This window comes from Xiphophorus maculatus, chromosome 3, assembly GCF_002775205.1.
Source record: "Xiphophorus maculatus strain JP 163 A chromosome 3, X_maculatus-5.0-male, whole genome shotgun sequence".
NCBI classification, from domain to species: Eukaryota; Metazoa; Chordata; class Actinopteri; order Cyprinodontiformes; family Poeciliidae; genus Xiphophorus; species Xiphophorus maculatus.
The window spans coordinates 14,848,079-14,870,397 of NC_036445.1; the positions used below are offsets into that span (position 1 = coordinate 14,848,079).

Consider the following 22,319-nt stretch of genomic DNA (forward strand, 5'->3'; position numbering starts at 1 on the left):
ACAAGATAAACAATTATTTATGACTTTAGTTTCAATGTGTCATACATTGGCTTGTAGCAGCATTATAAATAAACTCAATCTCATTCATATCAACACAAACCTCTAAGTACCCAACTCCTTTAGATTTTAGCTAAAGCAACCTTGTTATCAGTTCAGCCAATCAGCTCAATGTCTAAATAACAACCAATGGACCGTTTTATGTTTTAGTTGATGCTGTTGTGTTTACAATAAAAAATGTATTTTAACCTAAGAGTGCAACAACGTCTGAGCACTACAACTACTATAAACATCATCATCACTCCTGAATATGACCATCCACAGATGTACACAACAACAGGGAAAGTTCACCGTCTGGCACATGTTCACCTATGTAATGAGACTTCCTGGTTGTGACAGCTGCGCCACCTTAGAGGGTCGTTATGTGCTTAATCAGTCTTCTCTCATTAACATAAATGACTATGGGTTGTGATCGTTACGCTGCTATGATGGAAAACAATGATATTCCTACGCTTACTGTGAGTCTCTGGGCATGTGTTCGGCAATTTGTCAGTATCTTGCTGCAGCACTAACGATGAAAGATCTATGGAAAACTTAATTCAGCTGTGCTGCAATAATTAGAAAATGTTCATTGAAGTCTAAACCATGCAAGTGTCAAAGTGCATGATAAACCTTGGCAAAATACCATATTGTCTATCTCCAGTGCCTTACAAAAATGATGACACTTTTTCATATTTTGTTAGACTACCATTACAGAACTTGCAATATTTTTGAGGATTTTAATTGATGGACAAATACAGTGTACCGTAGTAAATAATTGTGAAGTGGAAAGAAAAACATGCATGGCTTTCAAGTTTTTATTAAACAAATGAAAATCCAGGTAGAGGTGTGTGGTATAGATTTCGAAATGTCACACTAACAATTAAAACAAGATTAAGATAACAAGCAATATCCCAAACTTTGGGGATTTCACAAAATACTTTTCAATGCATCATCTAAAAGAGGAATGAGCACATCCAAACTGCAAATTACCCACCGCATGGCCTAAACTTAAAAGACCAGCAATGAGATTACAAATTAGACTAGCAGACAAGAGACTAAGTCATGTAGGGGACAAAACATGTCAAAGAACATTTTGTCAACATTTTGTAATTTTGTTAAGAACATTTTGGTGTACATGCAACAATCTATGAGTGGCTGAGAATAATTCTGCAGAACATACTGTCGCAAGATAAAAGACATTTTGGCAAACGATGGAGCAATACAGGGTCAGTTTTCTTAAAGAAAATCTGTTCTTTTAGAAAACTGCTGAATCTGATGAAAAAGACAAAGAGAGTTTGGGGATGGAAGTTTACCTTCCAGCAGAACAATGACACTAAATATACAGACAAAATTACAATCCAGTGGCTTAGTTCAAAGCACATTCATGAATAAGAGTGAACAAGACAAAAAGGTAAACCTAAATCTATTACAAACGTTTTAGCTAGGCTTTCAATTTGAAGTTTACTCAACCTATTCATCCAACCTGGCTGAGTTTGAACTTGAAACAAGAATTAGCAAAAATATCAGCTCATAGATGTGAAAAGCTCATGGAAACATACTGTAACACTGCGTAGTGATATCTAAATCTGTGTCACCATAAAATAAGAGGTCGTGGGTGGAGAAAGAGCAGACACTGAGCGGGAATAGCGTAGCTTTGCAGACTTTTATTCAACCGTCTAACCGAACAGCCTAACGTCTCCGCCCCTCATCAGAAAAGAAACCCCCCAACGAAGAGAGAGAAAAAAAACCTCGAAGAAGAAAGAAATATATCCTCTGGAAGGCACAGCGCCCCCACTCATCCATGCAACATCCCCAGCAAATAACCAATCTCACATAAAACCATATTAATTGAAAAGGAAAAATAAATCATCTTACAATACTACACTACACTCACAGCTGTAATTGCAGCAAAAGCTGCTTCATCAAAGAAGTTACTTAAGGAGTCTGTAAACAATGAACGCTTAGTTTTTAGATTTTGGTTTGAAAAATAAATAGAAAACCATTTATTTTATTTTACTTTGGGATCATCAATTGCATAAAATCCAAATAAATGACAAAACTACGCACATCATACAAATGTTGAAATGTATACTTTATAATATATTACATAATGAAAATTATATTTTCTAAAATAATTTCATTCATAATTTAACTATTCAGGCTAAATGAAGAACAGATGGTGATATTAGATTCATGTATCAACAGGCTTACCTCAATTCCATCAATTTCATGGATGAACCTGTAGCTCACCGACTGCAGAGCCTCAGTTGTCCAAGGATGAAACCAGTCGATGGTTGTACAGTTAATGAGAGCCGGGAACCGACGGGCCCTGACACGCAGGGCATTGCCAACAGGAGACATACACAGTACTACCTGCAAGCAAAAATCAAAAAATCTGAGCATGTGTTTTACCAAGTTTCTATATAAATTACAGTATGTCCAAAAATCAAAATGAAGTGTGTACAAGGGGGATAACTCCCCTAGTTTCAAAGACTACGAGCAAGCTGTTGGTGTAAAAAACAAAAACCTTGGTGGACGCCTTACATGTGAATTGAAAGCCAGTTCATCCTTTTTTAATCTAATTTATCTAGTTTTCTGTATTTGCTTTACACAGACTCTCAAAATACATACTTTTTAATATTTTGCAACAGCTTTACTATTAATTGTTCTGGCTAAAAACAGTCCTTGCAAGCAGAAAATATGTTTATACATTGTTTTGATTTCCAGTGTCCTTTTAACGGTTGGTAAAAGTCCTTAAAGATGTTCTTAATTCTTAAACTTCACATAAAAAGCACTATTAAAGACACCACAGTTTATATTCAGAATATCTTCACCGTAAGTTGTTGTTGCACCCGGTGTGTAAAGAATCTCCAGCAGTTCTCCTTGTCATCCAGCAGTCCAAGGCTGCGCACCTCTCTTCTCACACTTGACACAATGTGTTCAATCTCCTCCTCACAGAAGATCTCTGGACTTTCACCTAATAGAAAAAAACCTCTAATGACAAACTGAAGAGTTTTGGCAATTACAATTATTTAGTTCCTATTTCAGTGAAGAAAAATTAGAAAGACAAAAGATATCTGCTATTAAAACTGCACAAATAGCATGGATTTTGAATCTGACCTGATGCCAGTATGTTATTAACAATGACCAGAAACCGGTCATCAGGTATCTGTGCATCTGTCAGAAGCAAAGTCACGCGATGATTCTTTACTCCAGCCTTTAGTAATAACCCAGCAAGGTCCGTCTGGAAAAAAAAATAGCGAAATAAAGCCAAACTTCACAAGGAAAAGTTGTGATTATCAACCAAATGTGAGGTCCACTGGAAAATTCAGGATGTTCAATAACCCACTGGATACAGTATGGATTCCATTTTTAAGTAATTAATGCTTAAAATGAAACATGTAAAGCATCAGTGAAATATTAAAACACTTGAAAGTGGCTCCTAATTGTATCTGACAAACATTTCTTGCTCCAGTGAAGAAGCTGAATAACAATGAATTGCAGTAACAACCTGAAGCTGAGCAAAAAGAGTTAAATCAATAAGTTGCAGTAGTAAATAGAGCAGGGACTTTAAGAAAATGTTTATTCAAGTAGTTTAATTATCAGTTTAATCTGAAAACCATGGCTAAAAAAATGCATTTAAAGTATAATTGACATTTACATTGAGGTCCTGGATGCTATAACCCTTTCTTGGTGTGATTTGGAAGACTTCCACAGAAGACATGTAGGAAGCGAGGCGAGTCAGACTCTGCTTTCCGCTGCCCCCCACTCCCACCAGCAGGCCATGAGACCTCGGCGCCTCCAGGATACGGCTGATGCGACAGCTGGTGACAATATAATCTTTTTTAAGTCATGTTATGCCACATTTATTATTATTTACTACTATTAATTATTATTTCTATTATCATCCAATCATGTTTTATCAAGCTCATTATATCAATCACACATAATGTAATAATAATAATAAGTCAAATGATGCTCACACATGTTGTATGGCATCTTCAAACAGTACAAGGCTCATAGTTGGATAGAGCTCATTGTAGCTTTTTAAAGCCTCAGTGAGGATGGTCCTGAGCATAGACCAGTCATTGAAAGGGGCATAGGAATGACTTCTGTCCATGTTGGCAAAGTGGCAATAGAGTAGGTTCTGTTTGTCCACTTTTTTATCTTCCAGTCCCTAGAGAAGGACAGAGGTGTAGTTTTTCATGTAATGATTGCAATCTGTAAGTAAAGAACTGAAGTTTATCATATTTATCTTCATATGAATTGCACCTCAAAGCATTCATGCACAGTCTCCATTTGGATCTTCTGGAAAAGCTGCATGTCCTTCATGTCTACCAGTCTGTCTGAATAGACTCTGCAGGACTCGTGCAGCCACAACGCCACCAGGTCAATACTGTCCCTCATGGTCTGTGGACCAGCTAAAAGGATACCCTAAATAACAAGAATAATCATGTCTATATTTTATTTTTAAAAAATTAAGTCAAGCATAATCTCAGCTTGTTATATACAATACCTGAAAGACGTTTGACATGTCTCGAAGATTAAATATGTAGTGAAACTTGATTGCTGTGGGTACAAAACTCTGAACCATCTTGTCATGAAGAGTCATGAGAGCTCGAACAACAGCAGCAGCAGTTTTCTGGACCGACTGACTGAAAGCTCTTTGTTTTAAATGCCCACACAAGATCTGACCATAGATTGATGCCCGAGACTCTGGCGAAGGGAAGTTTACTGCAAACACTGAGAAATGTCTCTGTTGAGAACAAAAATACAGTAGAAATGAACATGACATTATCTGGACATAATGCATGTCAAATTATCACTGTAATAAATTCTCAAATTACCAAAAGAAAACTACTTTCTTAAGCAGATCTCTCTTAAAAAAGTGATTTTACTCTAAAAAGAACTTTTACTACGTTAAATAAAATGTACATACATATACTGTATGTTTAGTAAGAACATATGTAAACCATCTAAAAATGTTGCTGATTAATTTAAATTAAATTGTTACAGTTGATTCTTTAATAGCCTCAGACCTTGGAACTTATATCTTTTACCTTTTTCTCAGTTTCTTGTTGTCTTTGTTTTTGTTTTGTTTTTTTGTTCAAAATTTAAACGTAATTTAAACATTTAGTGTTTAAATGTATGCTTTAAAATAAGATATATAGGACGTCTTTATGTTATCTCAACCTCACAGAATAATTATAACCAAAATTATGTTTATACTTCACTAATCACATATTTTATAAGTTTAAAAACGTTCTACTCTGCTCATTGCTAATTTTGTCCTGTCAACAATAGTGAAATCCTGATAACACTTCTGATAAAAACACATGTATTATCTTTGTATTGACTCACTACTCTTTCTGAATCCACAAACTCTCAAAAGCCTTTCTTTATGTATAGAGCAGGCTTTTTTGGACCTTACAGAACACATTTGTAGTGAAATCTAAAATAAAGATCAGTGCACAATAAGGAGCTGTTTCATTGTTAAATGTACCTGTAATCTGGGGTTGATGATGAAGCTCCCAGCGGCTGGATTCATGCATGCAACATACTGGGTATTTTGGACTTCTTTCAAAGTCAGTTTCTGTCTGCAATACCTACAAAGTGGATGAAGAAAATATTTTGTGCATTATACATATTTGCAATTTAAGTACATACAGTAATGCTAACTTTCCATGTTATAAATAACATGTTGCTGCTATTACCGGTCTGTCAATTTTGCAAGAAGTTACTGCTAGAGGTTACTAAGCCTGTCAAGAGAATGTTTGTGAAAAACCTCTTAAACACTTTGACTTGTTATATACGTTTTGCAAGGTTATATCTGAAATAACATGTAGGTGTGGGGGAGGGTTTCTCACCAGTGTCCAAAATCCAGATGCTGACGTATAAGAGCATGAGGCTGCACTGTTCCATAGCTATCAACAGCTGGTATGTTCATGTCATCTATAAAATAGACTAGCCTCTTGTTGCCTACAGGTGAGTAGCTTCTCCCTGCTCTTTTCTCTAATGGTTGCTCTAAAATCTCTACAAAAAAAGTAACAATGGGAGTAAAACACAGCTTAGAAATAACACGTTCACTGTATTGCAAAGAAATTACTTGAACTTTGACATTCTGTCTGTCATATTACAACATACAGTACATACATCATATTACACAACTAAATAAAAAACACCAGAGACTATTGTCTTAAAAAGTTAGTTGTGAAGGTTCTGAGGTTTGTTATAGGCATCATCAAGACCACAAAACACATTGGACAGGCCAGAGATGAAAATGTTACTGGTACAACCACAAACTTACAATGAAAGTGACATTTAACTAAACTGACAGGCCTGAGAAAAGAGATTATTAGTCAGAGAAGCAGCTAAGAGGCCAAAAGTATCACTGAAGGAGCTACAGAGATCCAACTGTTTGCATCTGTTAACAAAGGCCAACTATTAGTCATGAATCTAAAAGGGTGACCTTAAAAATTGTCTTTTTGAAGGAAAGGAAGAAGAAGTCTGGCTTGCACTGTGGCACAAGTCATATGGTAGATACAGCCAGCGATGACACCAAATTTAAACTTTTTGAGCCAATATGATATAAAATCAATATTGCAGAAAGCTAATATTGCACATCACCATTCCAAATGTGAAACATGGAAGTAAAGGCATCATACCGTAGACATTTTTGCACCAGGAAAGCTAGTCAGAGTTGATGGAAAGATGAATGGAGGTGAATACATGGCAATCCTGAAAGAAATCCTGTTAGAGGAGCTGAGTTTTAGAGGAGCTGTTAGAAGACCACAAGCTTAGAATGATGCCCAAAAAACATACAACTTTAGTCAGATTTACACTTTACAATTACAATTGTTGGTCTTTCTCATATAATCCTAATGAAATACACTGGAGCTGCTGTTAGAAATGTTACAAATAAAGGTGACAGGTTAGAAACACTTTTACAATACAAAAGATGTAGGAGATTTGTAAGGGAAAAATCCTAGTGACTGACGTTCTCCACACCTTCACCCTCTCAAAATCTAATCATTGCCACCAGATGGTGCTACAGTGTACTTGATGTGCTACTGTGCAACAAATCAAAAACCCACTCACCTTGCAACATGAGGGAGGTGGTGTAGTAGTTGAAGGGTACTTTTGAGGTTGTGTAACTCTCTGACAGAGTGTCTAACTTGTTTCTGACAAGTTCAGTCTTTCCCACTCCAGCATTCCCTACAAGCATCACCGGCTGCCTCCTCTCCAGCAACAAGTTCATGAAGTAGCTAAGACGCATGGTCTCTGCTGTGTGCACCACAACAGCCTGCAATCATGGGAACAGCAGGAAGATGGAGAACAGAAACATACATGGTTATTATGGCTTTCTTTGAGTGTGATTTATTGACAGACATGTGTTCAGTGAATTGTATGTGATTTATAATTTCTTGGATTTCCCCAGAACACCACAACTATTCTGTCATAATAGCATCATTTGCTCAGAACAAAACCCCGTTAATTACGGCTCAGCAAGAGCCTTTGGAGCGCAGGCAGCTGTACGCAGGAGCATAAAGAAACACAAAGGAGCGTGGGTGATAGCTCGAGTCTTGTTGCTCATGTCTTCACCCCCACACGCTCCAGTACAGGGAGTGGTAGACGGTAATCAGACTCAGTGGCAAGCCTATCTTCCATTTCAGCACCCCTGCCATAACCCCATGATGTGACTTTACCCTCTCTTATTATGTTCATTGAAGCATACAAACATTTTTAATATGCCGGCATTGTTCATTTTTGGTTATTTTGCCTCTTGTGATTGTGATTATTTGTCAAACACTTTTCAAAAGTTTGCTTTTATTGCTCAGTATTCTTCTCCTCATAACTTGCAGGAGTTTTTACCTGTAATGGTGTGTGGTTTTCCACTTCAAAGCTTGGTACAACATCACTCCAGGGCAGAAAGCGCTTGGTCTGGTGGTCAAGGTAGTAGTCAAAAACTGTTCCTTGTGTGGGGAACTTAACTGTCCTCATTTCTTTGGTCCACCACTGACTGAACTTCACTTGGTAATCATGCAGCTGAACATTCATAAAAAACAGAAAAAAAACAAATGCACATTAATTTATTGGACTCACTTAATTGGCTCAAAGTTTAACTAGATCATCTTCACAACTTTTCCATTATGGATTAAAGGAATTCATGTAGCTTGCCTTGATTACTTGTTGACATTAATTGATTTAAGTCTGTTTTTATTCGTCCAAGCATGCTGCCACAAGTAACAAACACAATATCTCAGAAAAAATACCTTGTTTAATGTAGACTAACAAAAGGACACAAAATGAATTTCCTTTTTTATGACAAAGCAGTTATAACCCAAGATACTGAATCTAATATCCCAGCATTGATTCAGATATTTTACAGGGTCTGCTCTTATTTATTTAATATTTTCTCTGACATAGCAATTTTCTCTAGCAATTATGTGGCAGTGTTAAACAGGTTGTTTTCTTCAAGTGTATTAAACAAAATGTTGATGTTTTGGGAAAATAAAATTAAATGTATTACTTTAAATTCAAAGAACACAGATAAATCGTTTAATAAAAGCTAAAGCTGCTGAGGTTTTCAGTGTAAACTCACTGAATTTAACTGGAGTATTGTTTAACTCCAGTTATTGGTCAGCTTTGTCCAATCTGTACTTTCAAAGCTATCTTGGTACATAACTATACTACCTTCCAAAACCTGAAGTAGTCTAAAGTATGAGTACTTCCAATTAGGCAAAGAAAAATGTGGGTTTAATCGCGTACCATAGCAGCACAAATGTGGTGAACATCTAAAAGAATGACAGCCATAATAAATGATGAGGCAGCAGAAAAGATCAAGTCATAGGAAGTCTTATAAACAACTTTCTATAAAATTAGACACACTTGTCTGCTTCATCTTCATTTAGTTTGATTAATACAGTGTCAGCAGTTTGGTCAGTTAATATTAGCCTCAGTTATTTTTTATAACTATTCTCTTCTTTGACAACACCTGAAACAAAGTCAACATTGTATTTGGCTAATTTACTTCACAAAGCAAATGACTAATGAATTACACTCTAAACTGAATATGACACTTTCATCATGAATTGTAGGCCAAATTGGGTCAAATTTCTAAAGGCTCAAGTATTTCCTTAAATAACTCAAAACTAATGAGTCACCTGATCTTTATAGAGGGCTCCTCCAAAAGCCCAGATGCAAGCAAAGGTGAAATATGTCTCATAGATTTCACGAGGAGAATCAGCAGAAATATTTTCTGCAGTTAAAAGGCAGTCGAGCAAAGTGCACAGTGTCTGAATGAAGAGACAAATAATAGTAACATGTCAGTTTTATGACCATGAAGATTTACAAACAACAATAGATATACAGATAAATATAGATATCCACTTATACAGTAAATATGTTTGCTTGTTTGTTTGATATTTACCTGTATCATGGAGTTCTCCGGGATAGGAGTTATGGTTTTAAAACTTTTTTTCATCTGCTCAAGACAACGAGGAACATATTTATCAAACAGTATCATCAGGTGAGCACGTTCTGTCTGCCGCTCCCGTCTATCAATCCAGCTTGTAACGTACCTGAGCAGCAATGTGATTTGCACACTGTAAGCTAAAATTAACATTATGCTACAAACAGATTAGATTTCAGGTGGATATTAAGATAATAGAAATGTATAAACTCACGGGTTCCAGCCCAAGTCCTGTTGGTTAACATAAAGAATTCCTGCTCTAGACACTGTAGCAGGTGTGGCCATCTTAAGATGACTGATTTCGAATACAAGCCTCATGGAAAGGGTGAGAGGCACACGCTCATTACTGGCCAGAGTCAGGACCTAAAAGATTTTCCAAATCATTACACTTTAAAATGTGCCATTTGAGGCCCTAAGCAATGCATACAATAAATAGACACATATCTTTTCAGTCTAGAATTGCTATCTTAAAGTACTATTTTCAATGGGAAAAAAATAAAAAACAAATAAAAAATTAACACTGAAAACATTTATCGCTCTGACAAGAGGCTGAAAAGTACTTAAACTCCAGGAAGTGATGACTGAAGGAGGAAGAAACATCTTCTTTCTGTACACACCACCTTGGTTGCAATGAGTTGTACAATAGTGTATGAGTGAACAGGAGGGAGGTACCTTGTTATCATCCATCACTGTGTTGAGTGATTCAATCCACATTGGATCAATGTCTCCATCCAACACAATCCACTTAGGCCCATGGTGGGAGATGTTTGCCTGCTGCCGCATCAGTGATGAAAGCAAACCTTGTACAGATATTGAAGGGACCAAAAAAATTGGAAAGAGTAAGCAAGGTTTTCACATATAAGTAAAACACTTCTGTCACAATTTTGTTGCCCACATTAAAGACGTGGGTCGAATAAAAATGCTGCAAAGTTCAAATCTCCGTCCCCATTTTACCTTTTACTCCTCACTTTGATGCATGTCAGTGTAACAGAAATACAAAGACCAAATTCTTTTACATACAGCATCCTCATTAACTATTGGCACCCATAGCAATAATTATTAAAAAGCCTAAAAATTTGCTTCTTTTTTTTTTACTGAAATAGCACTCTCACTCACATAATTTTTCTTACTCTATACATGAGTTTTGTCAATTTTTTAGTGGGGAAGAAATTGCATATATAAAAAAAAGATAATTAATTCCACCAAAATCTCTTGTTCGCTAGTCCATAACATCTAACAATCCCTGGTGAATTTTTAAATTCAGACAATAATTTGTTTAGAAAGTTTAAATTAGAAATGTATAACTTATTTTCTTGGGGTATGAAGATGACAGCTAAGAAGAGGTCAATTTCTCAACATCTCACTTTTATGTATGTTGAGGCTCTGAGATTCAGTGGGGTTGTATCTCGATCAATGGCCCTGGGAAACATTGGATTTTCGTCTACATTTTACAGAGCAAGATTAACGCAACTGCAATAAAAGATTAGTTTACTTTAGAATTATTTGCATATCATTACCAGAGGTAATAAATGTAGAGGGCAATATACTGTCTAGTAATTGAGCAATTTCCTCTGGTTGTGTGGAAGTATGCAAACATGAAGCTGCAAATCGACGAATGATTTCTAATCTACTAAGGATTTCCCTTATTCTTGTAGCACCAGCCTCTTTACCATCTTTCCACTCCCGAGTTGCAGGATGAATGAATCCAAAAAGTTCATCTCTGTCAATCGCCTTTGGATTGAGGTCATTCCAGACTGGCTTCCATCTTAGCTTTACATATGTTTTATGAAGAACTCTCAGAATCTGTTGAAAATGTCAACACCCCATATTTGACATCTAAATTACAAAGTGATTGTATTTTGTCACATAAAATAAAACAAAAGTTTCACCTTGCTTTTTCCAGTTCCAGCACTTCCGATGACAAAAACAGAGTGACGAACTGCCATGAGTTCTTCCAGCTGTACTGCCTACCACAAAAAAGATGTTGACAAAATCATTTGGGCCTTTTCTCTTTAGGAAATAATTTTTTCACTGAATGACCCACCTTTAGAATAAAGGTTTCTTCAGGCTGCAATCCAAGTTGCACAGTCGATTCTCTAATGACCTTCTCAAGTTCAAAGTTTCTTTCTCTCTCAACTTCCAGGCCTGGAAACAAGTCCCCAAGCAGTCCCAGGAAGGCTGTCACATCTTCAGTCACAATTTTAGGCATATTGAAGTCCCGCAGTGCACGCATCAACACCTTGGAAGTAATATTCCATTTTAAATTAGACCATACTAATATCTTGGCTGACTATGGAGGGATAGACACACATAAGTCACCTGATCCTCTGGTCTTGTTTTGTCTTTTCTTCTCAGAGAACCAGCTAGAACCAGAACAGATTTGACAGCACGCAAACCCCAATCATAATGGTCCTAAAAAGCAAAAAAGACACATCACCTCTACTCCTAATGCTATCAACAGCTTTCCTGTGTTTTTTATATTGTGCTGCTAAGTTTTACCTTGCTAAATAAATCATTTCTGCTCTATGTAGCCTGAAATTTTCCTGCAAATGATTTTTCTTACCTGCTTAGAAAGTAACTCTTTGCAGAGACTGTAGAGTGTAGTAAACTTCCTGGCTAAAAGCTTAGCACTACGGAAGCCTTCTGCCACCAACATTATCTCACAAATAAGCTCAGTGTCAGGCACCACCATGGCACAGGGCCTATGCAGGACACAAACAGTTTTCATATTATTTTTTTTTTGTTGATTAAAAAACAATTTGAAGGAGAAACTGGTGTTCATTCCCACCTAAAAAGGGCCTTTAGGTTCTCAGGTAGCTCAGCCCTGCCAGCATAGCCTGGGTTCATAGTGATAAAAATCCCAACTGATTTTTTTAAGGCGATATTCTGATTGAGGAACAGGAACCTAAATAGAAACATAAATTGATGGTGAAATGTACACAATTCTATGATAAAACTTGAGCATACCAATACTCAGTTACTTACGATTCCTTCTTAGAACGAACAGCGTCTTGAATGGTTTTGATCTGAACTGCGACAACTGACAAGACATCCACAGGGATACGGTTGAATTCATCAAAGCAGCCCCATGCTCCAGTCTGTGCAAGACCCTTGTAGATGTTTCCCATGGACTTTAGATGAACAAAGCAGAAATTTTGCAGATTGTAAATTAGCCACAGGTTAAAGTTATTTACAAATCAGGCTATGTGCGACACTTGATTTTATTCAGGAAAATTACAGAAAAGGAGGGAAATGCAAATGCATACAAAACAAATTCCTTTTGCTTCCATTTTATAATACACTGTCAATTCACACTTTTAGTAGTTCAACTCACCTTGTAGTCCATCTGTTCAGAACAGTTGAAGATGTACACCATGACAGCCATGGCTCTGCCGAGATCCTTTGTAGTCTCAGTTTTCCCTGTTCCAGCAGGGCCTGTTGGGGCTCCACTCATGTTCAGGTGGAGTGATTGAGTCAATGTGATGTAGCACCTACAAACAAAAGGGCTTTTTATTCATCATTCATGTTGTAATCTTACTATGAGACTGAAAATCAAAAAAGATTTTGATACCGGTCTGTGAGGGGAGTGATGACCAGACGAGAAGTATTCCCGATATACTCGTATGAGTAAAGGAACTGAGCATCACAGATGTTGACATAGCATTGTTGCAGTTTCTCATTCCAGCAGTGTCGAAGCTGGGAAAGCCACTGGAATGCCTGAGAGTTGGTGACCTTTGAGTTGACATAAAAGCACACTGTTACTACACACACCCTCTTGATAAACGCACATATTAAGTTAATGATGACAAACACTAAATTCCAGCTAAAGTACTTTCTAAGTTATCTGAATCAACCTTTTGGTCAATGAGGCTGGCAACAATGTCTCTAGCATGGACATCAACAGTGCAGACACTCATGACCTTCTGTCTGTCGCCAGGACTCAGCTCACCAAGGAGCATTTCTGTGAGAATGTTGAGTTGGAAGACCTTCAGGGGTAAAACAGAGTCAAACAATAGTAGTCAGAACAGAGAAAACATGGGAGTGAAATGACAACAATATTTAATACTACTTGGGTCAAGCTCTTTGTGTCAATGATAGGTCTTAAACGAAGTTAAAAATTCACTTCAAGAAAAACATTGAATCCACATAAATGAATGTGGACCCTGTATCGGGTAAAGCATTATTTGTCCCCATTGTTGCAGGAGAGCAGGTTTAATCAGTGCATGGCTATATGCTAGATGAAGATTATCCAAACATTAAGCCAAGGTCAAGTTAACCTTTGATTTTACTGATGAAACTGGCAACCGTGACAACGTGACAACTAATTATGAGCATAGCCCATAATAAAACTCCTTCAAGCCTGAGCAAGGCTTGAAGGAGCCTGACAATGTGATCAATGTAAGCATCATTATGAAGAACACAATCTCCACTTCAAAAATCAAATTTAAAAAAATAAACAGCAAGCAACAAACAGTTTGTAGCTATGCCAAAGAAAAAATCTAACAAAAATGTAAAAACTACTGTTGCTTTCATAAACCATCATGACAGTCTAAGCCAAGGACCTACTTTGTGTTACGCTCCATTAATGTTCTCTTCTCATTGAGTTGCACAAACAATCAACAGTTATAGACCACAAAAGGTTTGGTATGACTTGTGAAATATGAATTCTGGTTATTATGTGTTATACTTTGCTATCAAACATAACCTAATAATTTTTCAATAGACTAAAATCTTTAGCAATATGAATTGAATTAAAACCACACACTTGTCTTTGTGTTCCTTCAACCTTAACTGAACCTTTAACACAATGAATGAAGGCCCATTTTTATTCCAGTGAAACTATGTGGTAAAAATAAAACAATGTATTTTATCAGCAAATACTTTATTTTGTGCATGGTAAACTGGCATCACTTTGAAGATGAGCCAAAGTTTCTCAGTAGAACCTCAATGCATCACACTGGACCAATAGTGCATTTTTATAATGTTTTGCTACGATCCTTTAGTGCTTGTGTTTTGAGTCTTTATGTTATTTTGTCCGTCTTTTACATAAATACACAAAATATTATTTCTTTAACCGATTTCTTCGTGCTTCAGTTATACATTCATTCAGTTTTTTTTCCCATTTATTTCTTGCAAAGAAACGTTCATTAAAAACAAATTATTAACCAATCTTACCTGTTTCTTGTTGTAGTCTTTTAATGCCGACTCAAATCCTTCTTCTAGTCGTCTAAAAACAAGCTCCATATCATTGCTCCACCAAATCTGTGATCCAGTGAGAGCAATTTGAGAGGGGAATTCAAGAATCCACTGCTCTCTGGATCTGTCCTCATATAAAGACACAGCTTCAGACAGGTGAACCTTGATACAGTTCCTCATAGATTCCTCAAGACGGGTCAGCCACTCTTCCACCTTATGTTTAGGATTTTTACCAAAGGTTTTTTATTAGAAATGTCTCAGACATAATTTACATCCCATCATATTGAATTCGATCTTACCCGTCCAATACAGAAACAATCAGTTTGGAACTGGACATACTCTCTCTCTTTGCTGTACATGCCCAAAGCATGTTTAGGATTGTGCAGCACACCACTTGGGTTAAACTCAAGATCTGACATGCTGTCAAACAGTTTTGGAAGATAAACAGTAACCTAGAATAAGAAATAGGTCATTACCCTTATTTGAAATACGTGCTTAGCAAAATGATAGCGAAAGTCAGTAACTACATGTAAAAGTTGATAGGTATTCAGTGAAACAAAACTGATGTAAAACTCTGCATTACACTACCTCCTTTGGGCGACTCCATTTGGAGAGGATGTCCAACAAGTCTGCAGATGAAATAAAGTAGAATCGGGGAAATGCAATTCTCTTGGTCTCCAGATATTCTGCAAGACCTTTTTCACATAGAACCAGCCTGGCAGAAAGCATCAACAGGGATAGTAAGCGGAAAACATCCAAAATATTTCCAATTATAGCTTAAAGCATGGGTGACCAGCTCCAGTCCTCAAGGGCCGTTGTCTTGCTAGTTTTAGATATTTCTTACTACAGCCGATTCAAATGGTCCAACAACCTCCTCATCATGTCAAAGTTCTGCAGAGGCCTGTTAATGAACCATTATTTAATTCAGGTGAGTTGAGACAGGGAAAGAACATGTAGTATACTGGCCTTTGAGGATTGATTTTTGACACCACTGGTTTTGAAACATATACAAACACCTTTTTTGCAAGTCCTCTAATTTTTCAAACAGATGTTGCTTGTTGGTGGCCTCAATGAGGTTTTTAGTATTAGCACTGTCCAGCATTAACTCCTGAAAGAAAAATATGTTTAAAAGAATGACATTTGCATGACTTGAACAATCCTCACAATAACATTCATACCTGATATTCAGCATCTATTTTTTGAAATTTTAAAGCATCGTCAGGAATTTGTTGGTGAATGTCATCGCAGCTTTTGAAGATGCTTTCAAGGTGGACCCATGTTCTTTGGACCTCCATCCAAATAGTTAGCACACAATCAGCAGCAGTGAGCTGACGTTGCAGTTCCAGTGCCCGGTCTAAGAAGTGAGCCACATGCTTGCTCTGAATGACATTCTGGAGCTGAATCTTCAGGAGGGCAATATAAAGGAATGTGTAAAACAAAGCTGAAGAACATGAAGCCTAAAAAAACTCCATTAAACCATACAATACCATATAATATACCAAGTTCCGGAACTATATACCAAGTTCCGCATAGAATACAAAATTCTTCTGTATACTTTTAAGGCTCTTTACAATCTTTCCCCACTATATCTTTCCAATCTTATTCATATTGCCACTCCCTCTCGTTCCCTCAGATCATCCTCCTCCATCCATCTGTCTGTCCCCTCTGTCCGTCTTACTACCATGGGGAGCAGAGCTTTCAGTCGCTCTGCTCCCCAACTCTGGAACTCATTACCACCTCACCTTAGAAACATAAAGTCATTCCCTAAATTTAAAACCGAACTTAAAACACACCTTTTTAGATCTGCCTTTTCAATATGACACAATTGGTTTGCTTAATTTTTTTATATAGATTTTTTACATAGATTTATATATAGATTTCATATAGATACATTGTTGTGTATTTATTCTATCTATTTTAATTGCTACATTTTATATTGTTTTTGTTACTTTTCGCTCTTTGTACGGTGTCCTTGAGTGCCAGAAAGGCGCCTTTGAAATAAAATGTATTATTATTATTATTATTATTATTATATCATACAATAAAGCACAACAAGATAATGGGATGATTCTAGACTTTAATGTATGTTGTTAACATTTTATGTGATAGATCACACCAATTTTTTCTTAATGTTTTCTTTCAATTTAAAATTCAATAATCTGATGTGTATTTTTATTCAAGCAACTGAGTCAGTGCTTTGTAGAACCGCCATATTTACAACCATTGTATTTAAAGCTGCAAGTCCTTTGGAGACTGACATCTTAATATTGTCTTTGAAAAACAAAAGCTCGCTCTTAGTCACTTTGGAGTGAGAACATATGTCAATATCAATGTTTTGAGCTTCTCGACAACTTTATGCATGACCTGTCTGGTGTGTTCCTTGGTCTCATTGGTGTGTTCACCAATATTCTCAGGCAAACCTCTGATGCCTTCACAGAACTGTTGGACTTACACTAAGATTATTTCATGCACTCCTTTTGTGACATCTGAGGACATTTTGTGGCAAATTATTTTGTTTAAATGTAGTAGAACAAAGGAGGTTGCACTTTTTACTGTGGCCAAAAGTGAAAAAGTCAAAGTGGTACAAATATGTTTGCAAGGGAATGTAAACTAAATCCAGAGTAAAAGCCCAGAACACCCAACTACCACACAAACTACGGCAAGACAATGTCACTTATTGAGAACTTTACATACGTCAGTTTTGTTTAAGAACACATTCCACCTCATCAGCAGGGCAACCCAACCACTTCAACAAAGATTTAGCCACTGAAGTAGCAAGGCTTCTAATTGCTGGCTGTAACCCTCCCACACATCTGTTGTGCGTGTTCAAAGATCACCAAGGAGCAACAATGCTCTGCATCCCCCAAGCAGCAATAAATCTCAGGATTCAATAGGCACCCCTTTGCTCTCAGCTGTGCCATCAGACATTGAAAATGGCACACCATTCTGCAGTCTTAGCTTAAGAACTTACAACCTGTCCTCCTTACAGAATTTCTTAACAGAAATTATTGTACTTAAATTTATAATTTATTCTTTTCCTCTGTGAAACCACAAGTTAAAGTTTTTAAAAGGTTAAACAACTACCTGATGATCGTCAAGCATTTCAATAAGGTCCTCATTAAATTTGAGTAGTGGTAGAGATGTCTGGTAATGTTCCTCGTATGAAAGCTCTGTTGATCCCCATGCTTGGCTTATTTCTGTTATAATCTGAAAAACAACAGAGTGGTCATTATATTGATAACATTGTTAAATTACAAAATGCTTTAGTCAGTTTTATTACCTGTTTTACATGCACTGTGGATTAAAATGACATATGCCAAAATTGTGAAAATACAAAGTGGCAAAATAGTGAAATGACTAAAATCTACCACAATCCTTTTCTTGAAACAGTCTGAATTAAAGGCCAATTTACCTCAATACATTTGTTTATAATTGCTTCTTATACCTGCTGTGCCTTCTCTGGCATATTTTTAAACACCTTCCTGATACTGAAAATGACTCTTTGTTGTTCAGTAATTATGTCCTTACCAAAGGGTGTCACAACCTAGTAGTGCAGCTTAGGTTCGGGGTGTTCATAGATTGCAAAAAGTTCATATCTTTGACTTTACGACTAGTCAGTCACTGGTTAAGCAGAAATTGTCTGATTTCAGTCACCAGCAGATTTCTCAATCAGTGTATTTCTATTATACACCGATCTATGGCAAATAACACTAAAAATATTTGAAACCTTTGGTAGTGTTATGTATTTGCATCTTCATTTTGATATTTACTTAAGGGTTACAGATGTACCAGTTTCAGGTATTCAATTTAAAATAAATGAGAAAAAAACCTTTTCGATAGCCAATTCTTTGACTGCCTTATCCACTATAATGCTGACTTCATCTTCAAATAAATGAAGCTGCAGAGCCAAAAGATTCTCCAAGGTGGTTGTGTCAGATACAGTGAAGTCAACCTGTTCAGAAAGAAATACATTGATTCAAAGCCCAAGGTTTCCATCATGTAAGACAAAATGTAGCACAACTCCGGTAGTCTGTATTTACAGACCTTTGTTGTTCTAATCAGCTGCATCCAGTGGCGCTCTCGTATTGCTTGGCTCTGTAGTTGAGTCACAACACGCAATGATGTCAACAACTTTTTTACATACAGGTCTAATCCCACATACACATCCCAAAAGTGTGCGTCTTTGTCAAGCTTCCGTATGTCCTACAGAAGCAGAAGTTGGATAAGCATAATTAGTTATTATGGACATCTGTTGCAAATGGTAATGATGCGTAACTGTAAAACTGCAGGAGAGATAAGGTGTGATATAGCACTGCAGGTAACCTTACACTGGCAAAGCTCCTCAGTTCTGCATCCATCTGCTCCACGTTTATCTGCCTCCATTTGGTCTTTGTCCAGTTTTCAACAGTGCTCTGTAAAGATAAAACAATCACACAAAGAGTTAGCAGAATGAAGGTCTTTAATGGTGGCAGTTCAAAGACTGCCTCGTAAAGAGCAGACCAGTCAAGTCATTTAGGTGCTAGAATATTCTGATGATGTAATACATCTTTTGGCTGCATTTACAGGTTCTTCTGAAAAATGACATTTCAGAAAGAAGAATAACTTGCCTGCACATATATCACAATGTCCCATAGTTCTTTCAGGACAGTGATTTCCTGTCGACAGAGCTTGATGTCTCTGTAGTCGGGAATAGTTACATCAAACAGATTTGTGGACTCTTGTAGCTCTACTACTTCCCTCTCCATATCTCGGATGGCTTTTTCTGACTGAACAATACAGAAGGACAGTTAGTCAAAATATCCTGTATAATAAAACAATCTCTATCCCACAGGGGCACTATAGGTTAATACTTACTTTCTCCAGACTAGAATAGGGATTCAGTGTATTGTAACTGAAGGGTGCGTTTGCTTTGAATCGCTCCCTGAATTTGGCTTGTTTTACCTGAAAATAAGTAGTGATTTTCAAGAACAGCACTGTGGTTTACTTTTTTTCAAACATTTACTTTCACATTTTACTTATTTTACTTCTCTGAAGGTGAACTCATATAAACTTGATGTTAAGAACCCTGAACAAAACTCCACATTTCCACAATTTCATATTACTAACACAGGACTTTAAGAAAAAAATCAGGAATTGAATATTAATATAATTTACAGGATTTTTGTAACAACATGTGGATGCTATAAAATGATTTGTCACCTCAAAATCCATGCATCTTGTTCTCAAAACTATCACTTCTGCACTTTGCATGGGAGCAACTTCATTCTTCACTTTTAAGGCCAGTTTTTTTACTTCACTCCATTTTTCTGGGAGTTCCTGTGAAATAGCAGACTGAATTTAAATTACCTCATACAGAACACTGATTTCTTCATTAAAATAAATAAATTAAATAATAAAATAGGTGCCAACCTCCATTTGAGTGTAGAAAAGTTCAGGTATTGTCACACCATAGCGTTCTAGGAGGAGTATTGTGCTTCTAAGAGGTTCAAACATCATATCTATGGCACTTTGTCTGTCTCTGACAGCAAACAGGTGGGTCATAACATCAATAAAACCTTGGTGGTCTCTTTTGACAGCAGGACTGTTCAACCCCTTGACAGCTACTTGGAGAAATGTCTGCAGCTCTTCAAGACTGTGTGGTAAAACTTGCACACTTAAAACAATTGATGTTATGATTTGACTTGACTTGAAGTGAAGAAATATGGAGAAATTAATGTTACCTGTTCATCAAATATGTCAAGAGATGCTCTTTAAAAAGCCAGCTCCACATTTTAATTGTGTTTAGAAGACTGACTTTAAAGAACCTGCAGTCCACTCGAAGCCACCCATCAAAGACTCTAAAGTCTTCAAGTTGATTAACTTCAGCATGCAGTTTCTCATAATAATCAATCTGTGAAATGAAAATGAACAACAAATAGCACACAAACCCACCATATTGTGAAAAAACATAAATACTGGAATGTGTTTACCTGTTCTCTGAAGTTCTCGGTTTTAGGGGGAGAGTCAGGGAGCACATCTGCTCCACAGGCCTCCAGCTCGTCTATTGAAAGACCACGACCAAATCTGAGAAACTGCCTGAGGAACTCTGCTCTGTCATCCTGCCATAGGTGGGTGTAACAATCAAAACATTTCTGGTAATTTTCCATTTTCCTAAGAACACTCTCCACTTTAGCCATGATTTTCTGCCTCAGATTTGATAAATCTGGCATGTCATCCATGATATCCTGCAAGAGTTATGACACACAAAAAAAATCATCAAAAGCAAGTACTAGAACTATGGCAGATTAGTTTTATTGTATTTTAGAAAATTTACTAATTTCCCTGAAAGAAGGTTAAGGCTTAAGAATATACCATTTATAAACATATGTACAATTAACAAAACATATTTCTCTATATAAATTCTTCATAGTCTTATACAGCATTCACACTAATTTATTTCAAGCTGACAATATGATTTGTACAAACAATTTTTGCCAATTTTAATTCTGAGTTTTATCTACAGTGCTATTTTACATACATACATACATACATACATACATACATACATACATATATATATATATATATATATATATATATATATATATATATATATATATATATATATATATGCAAGCATCACCTGCATTAATGCTAAATTCATTTTGGCCTCTTAGGGGTAAATTTGAACCATTCTTTAGGAATGAATGATTATTATAACTTCAGTTAATTTCAAATACAAGAAGTATGAATTCATTGTGGAACAAGGATCAAAATGATATAACAATAGTCTTGAGTAATAAATTTTTAAAATTGTTCCACAAATTTCCAAAAGGTTTGAGATCAGCATCTTTCAAGGTGATTATCGTTAGTCTGTTTTGTCCACCCCAAAACCAGTTTAAACATGTTTGGGATCATTGCCCTGCTATGGAACACAGAATTGGGTTAACTTTTCAACCATTTTGTTATTTATTTGTAGTGAAATAACTTTAAAAAATACTCAATTTACAATACAGCAGCCGGTTTTTCATTGCACCTGTACTGCTGGCAGGGAAACACACCCCCAGCATGACGCCAACATTACCATGAATATTAATTGGTGCAGAGTTTGAGTTACTTTAGATCCACCTAATATTCTTTCAGTTGGAATACAATGTGCAACACGTAAATATTTAAACCTTGAGCAGAGTACCTGATAGGTCTCCATGCTAAGATGACCAGCAACCCTCTGAATATACATAGAAGACTTGAATATGTCTCCAATCAGTCCTTCCACCAGTTCATAGAGACCATCTCCTGCATCTCGGTCAACTGAAGGATTAAAACCTAAAACTGAACCATTCAGCAATAACTGGGCTTCAAACAGAGGAGGCTGAGATGGCCAAATTTCCATATTGTCCACAAAGAACTGAAGAGAGTGGTTGATGTAGCTGAAGAGCCCTTCGACTAGCAACTCGTCCATATATTCCAGGTAGGACCTCCATCCTTCTGAAGCAGGATCAGCATAAAAAAGGACCATATTCTCCTGGCGAAATATAAGATAAATAGAATTTTAGCAAGACATTTTAATTTCGACTCAAAAGTAAAATGATGAACAGAAGATACACATTAGTTTAAATGTGCTTTAATTAAA

The 22,319-nt window shown here is 36.5% G+C and overlaps 1 protein-coding gene across 1 annotated transcript in view; it reads right to left on the bottom strand.

The window, feature by feature from the left end:
- The window catches only part of LOC102221507 (dynein heavy chain 11, axonemal-like), a 47,248-nt gene that overhangs the window by 19,591 nt on the left and 5,338 nt on the right, over positions 1–22,319 (bottom strand). The window contains exons 15-55 of the mRNA XM_023330573.1: positions 21,879–22,211; positions 20,677–20,931; positions 20,428–20,597; positions 20,117–20,339; positions 19,907–20,023; positions 19,562–19,648; positions 19,315–19,473; positions 19,036–19,119; positions 18,752–18,910; positions 18,537–18,659; positions 17,792–17,914; positions 15,886–16,110; positions 15,724–15,815; positions 15,296–15,422; positions 15,007–15,159; positions 14,687–14,920; positions 13,366–13,497; positions 13,083–13,243; positions 12,846–13,002; positions 12,497–12,642; positions 12,300–12,416; positions 12,075–12,213; positions 11,831–11,923; positions 11,556–11,750; positions 11,401–11,478; positions 11,182–11,314; positions 10,184–10,311; positions 9,726–9,874; positions 9,470–9,620; positions 9,204–9,335; positions 7,912–8,085; positions 7,138–7,342; positions 5,907–6,072; positions 5,543–5,645; positions 4,556–4,795; positions 4,312–4,473; positions 4,023–4,216; positions 3,701–3,863; positions 3,160–3,283; positions 2,874–3,016; positions 2,251–2,412 (exon numbers count right to left, since the gene is read on the bottom strand). Coding sequence (XP_023186341.1) covers positions 2,251–2,412; positions 2,874–3,016; positions 3,160–3,283; positions 3,701–3,863; positions 4,023–4,216; positions 4,312–4,473; positions 4,556–4,795; positions 5,543–5,645; positions 5,907–6,072; positions 7,138–7,342; positions 7,912–8,085; positions 9,204–9,335; positions 9,470–9,620; positions 9,726–9,874; positions 10,184–10,311; positions 11,182–11,314; positions 11,401–11,478; positions 11,556–11,750; positions 11,831–11,923; positions 12,075–12,213; positions 12,300–12,416; positions 12,497–12,642; positions 12,846–13,002; positions 13,083–13,243; positions 13,366–13,497; positions 14,687–14,920; positions 15,007–15,159; positions 15,296–15,422; positions 15,724–15,815; positions 15,886–16,110; positions 17,792–17,914; positions 18,537–18,659; positions 18,752–18,910; positions 19,036–19,119; positions 19,315–19,473; positions 19,562–19,648; positions 19,907–20,023; positions 20,117–20,339; positions 20,428–20,597; positions 20,677–20,931; positions 21,879–22,211 — 6,411 coding nt within the window. The remainder of the gene's footprint in view (positions 1–2,250; positions 2,413–2,873; positions 3,017–3,159; positions 3,284–3,700; positions 3,864–4,022; positions 4,217–4,311; positions 4,474–4,555; positions 4,796–5,542; positions 5,646–5,906; positions 6,073–7,137; positions 7,343–7,911; positions 8,086–9,203; positions 9,336–9,469; positions 9,621–9,725; positions 9,875–10,183; positions 10,312–11,181; positions 11,315–11,400; positions 11,479–11,555; positions 11,751–11,830; positions 11,924–12,074; positions 12,214–12,299; positions 12,417–12,496; positions 12,643–12,845; positions 13,003–13,082; positions 13,244–13,365; positions 13,498–14,686; positions 14,921–15,006; positions 15,160–15,295; positions 15,423–15,723; positions 15,816–15,885; positions 16,111–17,791; positions 17,915–18,536; positions 18,660–18,751; positions 18,911–19,035; positions 19,120–19,314; positions 19,474–19,561; positions 19,649–19,906; positions 20,024–20,116; positions 20,340–20,427; positions 20,598–20,676; positions 20,932–21,878; positions 22,212–22,319) is intronic.